The 7,429-nt window shown below is 44.7% G+C and overlaps 1 protein-coding gene across 1 annotated transcript in view; it reads left to right on the forward strand.

Annotated features, from left to right (window-relative positions):
• CYR61 (cysteine-rich, angiogenic inducer, 61) overlaps nt 1–2,210 on the forward strand; it is a 4,928-nt gene extending 2,718 nt beyond the window's left edge. The window contains exons 2-5 of the mRNA XM_010006738.1: nt 1–127; nt 470–817; nt 954–1,156; nt 1,264–2,210. Of these exons, the coding sequence (XP_010005040.1) occupies nt 1–127; nt 470–817; nt 954–1,156; nt 1,264–1,563 (978 nt within the window). The 3' untranslated portion in view covers nt 1,564–2,210. The remainder of the gene's footprint in view (nt 128–469; nt 818–953; nt 1,157–1,263) is intronic.
• The last annotated feature ends 5,219 nt before the right edge of the window (nt 2,211–7,429 follow it).

The raw sequence follows: 7,429 nt of genomic DNA on the forward strand, positions 1-7,429 counted from the left end.
GGCTGCTGCAAGGTGTGCGCCAAGCAGCTGAACGAGGACTGCAGCCGCGCGCTGCCCTGCGACCACACCAAGGGGCTCGAGTGCAACTTCGGCGCCAGCCCCTTCGCGCTGAAGGGCATCTGCAGAGGTAAGCGGCTCGTCCTCCGCCTCCCCGGGGCAAGGACCCCGGGCCCCGGGGTGCCGAAGTTTAGTAACTTCGAGTCCATGTATGGTTATGCTTTGTTGTTGGTAGCTTGGCAGAAAGGCACATGACTTCAGCAGTCTGGAATGCGATTCAGTATGTCTGGGCTCCGCTAAACGCACATAAGGAAAAGTGATTCCTGACTAACTTATTGTTCTGGCCCCGCGTCTCCGGGGGGTTGTAGGGAGCTCCGCCGCGAACCGAGTTTAACAGACCAGCAAATACCTGCGCTTAAACGAGCGATTCCCACCGCTGACTCCCTCCTTTCCCTCTCTGTTGCCCCTGCAGCGCAGTCCGAGGGGAGACCGTGTGAATATAACTCCAAAATCTACCAGAACGGCGAAAGCTTCCAGCCGAACTGCAAGCACCAGTGTACGTGCATAGATGGAGCTGTGGGCTGCATCCCGCTCTGCCCGCAGGAGCTCTCGCTGCCCAACCTGGGCTGCCCCAGCCCCAGGCTGGTCAAAGTCCCCGGGCAGTGCTGCGAGGAGTGGGTCTGTGATGAAAGCAAGGATGCGCTGGATGAGCTGGAAGGCTTCTTCAGCAAAGAGTTTGGTCTGGATGATTCCGAAGGCGAACTAACCAGGAACAATGAGCTAATTGCCATTGTGAAAGGTGGCCTGAAAATGCTACCTGGTGAGTATGGGATAATCTGTGTGACAGCTAAGGAGAGGAGGTGGGAGGAGGGCTATGTGACTCCTTAGACCCTTATGGAAAGAAAGAAACCCAGTGGGAGAATATATTCAGGCTAAGCCCTCCTTTTCTTTTCCAGTTTTTGGATCTGAGCCACAAAGCCGGGCTTTTGAGAATCCCAAATGCATTGTGCAAACAACCTCCTGGTCCCAGTGCTCAAAGACGTGTGGAACTGGCATCTCCACAAGGGTCACCAATGACAATCCAGACTGCAAACTCATCAAAGAGACCAGGATTTGTGAAGTGAGGCCATGTGGCCAGCCTAGCTATGCCTCCCTAAAGGTAAATACACTCTTCCAGTGCTCTTCTTCTTTCCAGCGTGTTTTGGGTAGAGGGGAAAGGCTGGAGAAGAATCTCCTGCTAATAATATCATTGGCTCTCCTTCACAGAAGGGGAAAAAATGTACCAAGACGAAGAAGTCCCCATCCCCAGTGAAGTTTACTTATGCTGGATGTTCCAGCGTGAAGAAGTACCGCCCCAAGTACTGCGGCTCCTGCGTGGATGGCAGGTGCTGCACCCCTCAGCAGACCAGGACTGTCAAGATCAGGTTCCGCTGCGACGATGGAGAAACCTTCACCAAGAGCGTCATGATGATCCAGTCCTGCCGGTGCAGCTACAACTGCCCACATGCGAACGAGGCGTATCCCTACTACAGACTGGTCAATGACATTCACAAATTTAGGGACTAAGTTGTCTTGGGGGTGGGATGCTAAACAGAATGTTGAAGTAACCAGCCAAGGAGAAAGGACCTTTGTTGGAAATAGTGCCTTGCCCATTTGAGGGCAACATTGAGATGTTACAAGAGTGCACTGTGCAACTGGACACTAATGCAACGGAGATTTAAGCATACTTAAAGCTTCATAGTAGTGGAGCAAATTTACTGCTTCTTTTTGGAGCACCTTACCTAATTATATACTGTTTTCTGTTTGTAAGTGATCAGATAAATGTTTTGTTCTGGTTATGGAAACTTTTTTTTTCTATCCTGTTCAATTTAACACTATGCTTCTCCCCCTCCTTCCATCTTCTCCTACCCTTCCCCAACCAAGTTGGAAGTTAACATTCCTTCCTGAGGTGGGCACTTGTGGGGTGTTCACAGTGGCAGCTATTATGTACCAACTGTAGTTTAATGGCAAACAGAAATCAGTTGTTTTAAAGCTGAATATTTTATTTATCAAACTGTAGCTATTTTTGTTTTTCTTCGAGTTTTTTGTTTTGTTTATTTTTTACCCCTTCCAGCCCCTGTAATACTGGAATAAGTTGTAAATGATTTTAATTTTATATTCAACGAATTAAAAGAATTTATTTATGGAATTAATCATTTAATAAAGAAATATTTACCTAACTACTTCTAGTAGAGCATTCTGATAGGCAACAGACTTTAAATACAGAAAATGTAAGAGCTTTCTGTGAAAAATTTGAATTCTGAAAAGCTTAGTTTCTCTGAAAGACAATCTCTTACAGACATGGCACTGAACTAGAAAGCTGAGTCCAATTCTTTGGGTAAATTATGTTTTGAAGTGGTGCCTGCTCTACAACGTATATACAAAAAAAGCTGCTTGGCATTGAAAGCAAATGTTTGATAGACTAAAATGTTAATTAGACTGTCAGATTATTCAAACTGTCTTGGAATCTGCAACATAAGGTACTTCATTAGAATGCAGTGCATGCACAGTGATGTTGAACATTGGAGTGGAAGTGGTTGTCAGGTCTCACATTTTTTGGTGGCTGCTTTTCGCAAATTAATACATTTCTGTGGCAGGAGAATGTTTCCTAGAGTCTGCAGGAGGTAGTTTGCTTTCACTAAATTCAAATTAAATGAGCTTGAAGCAATGACTTTTGTTAATCCTAATAACCCAGTGATGAAAAGTAAACATACTGTTAACAGCAGAAGAATGTGAGGAATTTCAAGTACTTCTCCAACAGAGTAGAAGGCAAAGTAGCCACTCTTCCTCACCTCCCCTTCCCACTTTTAAAATATATAATTATATTGTGGGACACAGATGACATCTGGCTAATCAAGGGAGGCATAAGATAGCTAGCTGGCATGTGGTAAGAAAATAACATTTAACAAAGTTAACTAGAAGTGGATCTGAGAAAGCAGCATCAAACATTTGTACTATGCTTGTTAGCATAAAGCTGTGCTACAGATGAGACTGAAAGGAAACCTGCAGCGTGGGGATGTGTGTGTCTGTTATTCTCTTTGGCACTGGTTAGTTCTCTGGCAAAATATCCTCCCATAGCTGTCTGGGAACCAGACTGATTTTTGAGGTTTTAGAATCATGAAGGAGTGTCATCCTGTGTCATATAGTTAGATGCAGAAGTGCTTTAGAGTCAACTTTTTATTAGTTGAGACACAAATATTTCAATACAATAAATGGCAAGATATCTCAGAAGCTCATCTCTGGCAGCTAATGCTTTGCCTGAGAAATTACAGCTGTCTATCTTCTGCTCAGTCAAGTTCTCCCCCTGAAGGCATTCAAAATTTGAGCTGTTTCGGAATTCACCGCCTGGCCACTAGTCTCAGCTGTAGCTAAACTTGTCTGTACAGTATTTGTTGACAGTAGGGCTGTAAAATGCACCAAAGTGGTTTTGTTTGGCTTCTACTGACACCTAGCACTGAACACGTCGCTACGTTGGGTTCCTGCATGGAGAGAGGAACAGCACACCCTGCTCACAGACACAAGCAGCTGCACGTGCCTTCCTCACCATCCCCTCTCACTTCCACTCCAGTGACACCCACCCACAAACCAACGTAAGTTACAGTTTTCTGAAATATTACATGTATGTGAGACTATACTACACACGTAGACTACATGGAACACACACAGTATATACAAACAAAAGTGGCCCTTCCAACTCCTGCCTCAACTGTGGCTCCAGCCAGGCCCTGGATTTTACAACCCACACTGTGGGCCTTCAATGTTTCATTGAGCCAAGTGGTGGTTCTGCAATCTGCTCACTAGAAAAATGTACTGTTGGGAGAATAAGGGCTGCAGGAGTAGATCATGCAAACATAAGAGTAGAATACACTAAATGAAATTATCCTACTATAAAGAGAGGGAATGAGCCCCACTAAAATGAAATGCCAGTCTTCTAAAGCTGGGATCTCATGCCAATGGATCACCAACCATATAGTCCTCTCTTCACTTCCTGCATTTCACAATTACATGGCAAAACTACTAAAACCCACAATTCACAATACTTTAAAAAGAATAATTGTAATTTGTTGTTTATCCTCTTTGCACTTGCTTTGAAATATTTAAGCTGCTGTTCCAGCAGAAAAAAAAAGCCTAAATACAAGGCATGAAAACATAAATGATAAAAGCATGGGTTCCTTGAAGTGCAATCAGCAGGCCTTACAGGTGAGGTTAATGAGCACAACCATAATTTCATTTCCTTGTCAAACACTAAAATATCAACATCCTTCTTCAAGATGAATACTAAAAGATGAGGAGTTAGACCATAATGTAAATTAAAAGAAGCAGTAAGTTTTCAGCTCGTTTCAATGCCAGACCATCGGGCAGTTCAAACTCTGAAAACACCACCTGGAGCTCCTGTGAGCTGGGCAGACACCAGGAGAGCCCCCTGCTTGCCTGGGGAGTCCTGGCATGACAGAAGGGTGAGCAATCTACCCAAGCCTATGGGCACTGTCCTCTCCACAGCAGCCCTGGCTTCAGCCATCCCACCTCTCCCCTCTATTGTCTACCCCAGTCCTTTAGCTGTCTATTTTTAAGCTGCTGTTCTTTGTGACACAGCCCTCCCAACGAGCTGTACCGGTGCAAGTGCCGGGGTCACCTGAGGATGGAGTGTGGTTGCACGGGGCAGTTGCTGAAGCTGCTGCTGCCGCCAAAAGGAGCATTTGTCAAACTACAGGTTTAGGACTGAAAAAACCCGTGTATTCTTGTACTAAACATACTCATTTACAAGGGTTTGATGGTGGTAACCACTGTCATCTCAGGGGTACATATAAAATCTTCCCTGTTCATGAAGGCCACACAGCAAACACAAAAGTTTCTGCTTTCTTAAGCGCTGCATCCCAGGAAACAAAAGCAGCAGTACACAGAACACAGGCTTCCGTGATTACATTGAATAATCCCCTCACGTGGGATGCTGCTAGCTTGCCCTCCTGAATAAGCAGCAGATGGAGGAAAAGCTAACATCTCACTGACAGTGGGACAGCCAAGCTATTCATTAACCCTTGCTGAGCCATGAGAACCTCAATATTCCATACATAAATTACTGCAGAGCTCACAGCAAAGCAGGCCCCACTGGGCTGCCTGACCCTCTGGTGGACATCACCTGGGAACTGGGCCCACCTCCCTGCTGCTGGCAGGCAGCCAAGGTGGCATGGGAACCAGCAGGGAAACTGTGGATCCGTGGGACTGCTGCAGGAGGATTTCCTGAGCTCACAGTCCACCAAAGCTGCATGAATCCCCCCATGCTCCAGATAGGGAGCTCTGCTGACAGATTTGGGTACACAGGAGACTTTCTGACCTCAGCTGCATAGGTCTTGAGGACTCAGACAAAGAAGTTTGCAGTAGGCAGTTGTTCAGGGTTGGAAGTGGAACCTATCGGCCTACACAGAAGCAGTTAAATGTGTTATAACAGAGGCTTGGTCTTGCCAGATGCTGCCCCTTCTGAGCTGATCTTGCAGAAAAGCACTTTGATGCACGTGCACATTTCAGTTTACTTCTGTTCAATCAGTGGAACTATTCCCATGCAGTGCCCAGAGTGCTCAGCATACGGCAAGGGAAGGCTGTGCAGTTTCACTGGCTGCTCTGCCTCAAGTTTGTTTTTTTAGAGATGTCCCTGTTTTGATCTGCACCATTTTTTTCTCCACATTACACAGCAATGTATAAAATAGTCCATAGAAATGTGGAGGTGCTGTGGTGAAAGCAGTAACACACAACTAGATTTGGAGATACCTATAAATGCATTTCAACTCATGAATAACTGAACTGCATTGAACTGCAATGACACTTGGTGTCTAGAAAAGATAAATCCTATAAAAGAAGACCAACAAAATGATATAGTAAGTACCTGCATCTACTACCCTGTAAAGACCAAACCCCAAGAAATGGAATAGATGGTATCCAGTATGCTATCATCTTTTCCCTCAGAAAAACTAGAGAGCTATGACTTCCATCTACAGTTTATATGGGAGAAGATCCTAGGCACCATTCACATAAGCAACTTCATCTGTCTTGAAGTACGCTTATGGGATGGAATGTAGCAACTTGTCCAGGAGGACAAGATTACACAAGATGTTGTAAGATTTTTGTTTACTAGACAAGACGAAATTTAAAGGTAGGGTTCATCGATTTGCCCAGAGGGGAGTCTACCCAGGATGCAATAACAACTTCAGCCTCATGATGAATGCACTTCCAGTAAGAATGAATGACTCCATTAGGTATCAGCTGGACAGTCAGCACTGCAGCCCAGCACTATTTCAAGAACACTGGTTCAACACCAGATCCAGGAAGCACAGCAGATTGAGTCAAAGTCACCAGTTTTTTAGAAGCTGCCGATTTTCCTTGAGCCAACCACGTTAGATTCTAATTAGCTAATGAATTTGACAAAATCAGACATCAAGACATCTTGGCTGTAAAAACAGAAAGTCTACTAATGAGACCTTAAAACAGGAAAATACATGTTACTCTACAGAAGCCAATACTCATGCTGTAGTGGAACAATCCCATTAAGCCAAATAGGGATGCCTGAGAGCAGCTGAAAGCAGAGATTGGGAAAAAAGGTCAGCGAAGACAGCACTGAGAGTTCAGATAAAAAGTGACAGGGACTTACAAGGCATGCTTTTAGCACCACCCATCTGCTCTTTTTCCTGAATGCCACCAACTTAATTTTTGCCTCATTTGGACATACCTCTACTCCCTGTTGACACTCTTGGCAAAGTGGATAGGTTCTGGGGCTACAACACAATTCAGTAGAAAACCTGGAAGCAAGGAGTGGAAAGGTAATAGGCAGCTTTCACAGCCACTTCTTCCTCCTTCTTGAGGCAGAACTGGGATGATGGGAAGAAAGTGACAATGTCATTTTAAAAACACTTTTGCTTTTTCACCAGCTGGGATCATACAGGAACCAGCCAGCTCCCAGTGTGGAAATTTATCCTCTAAATCAAGACTCCCTCTCTCCTCCCATTTCTATCCCTGCTTCCTTGGCAGATTATTTTTAACCCACTCTGATTTGTCACGCAACCCCACAAACAGCTGTACTGATGCAACTGATGCAAAAAGAAGCCTAATGCAAAAGGATTGGATAAATTCAAGGACTACTGTGCCAGATAAAAAAAATAATCCACGGTTTCTGTCACTAGTAGGTGCCAGTAACTCTACAAAGACTTCTTGCCCCAAAGGTAGGGAAGGCTCTAGTGGCTTTTCATATTTTACCACTGTATTGATCTTTCCTGCCAAAAAGCCTACTACAAAAAGATAGCCTGGAAATGCTCTCGACGAGAAAAGTTAGCAGTGGTGAAATCAGGTCAAGCCAGCAGAACTTTGCTTCCAAAACAAAACAAAGCTGCAAAGCACAAAGCCAACA

This window comes from Chaetura pelagica, unplaced genomic scaffold (assembly GCF_000747805.2).
Source record: "Chaetura pelagica isolate M959 unplaced genomic scaffold, ChaPel_1.0 scaffold69, whole genome shotgun sequence".
Classification (NCBI taxonomy): Eukaryota; Metazoa; Chordata; class Aves; order Apodiformes; family Apodidae; genus Chaetura; species Chaetura pelagica.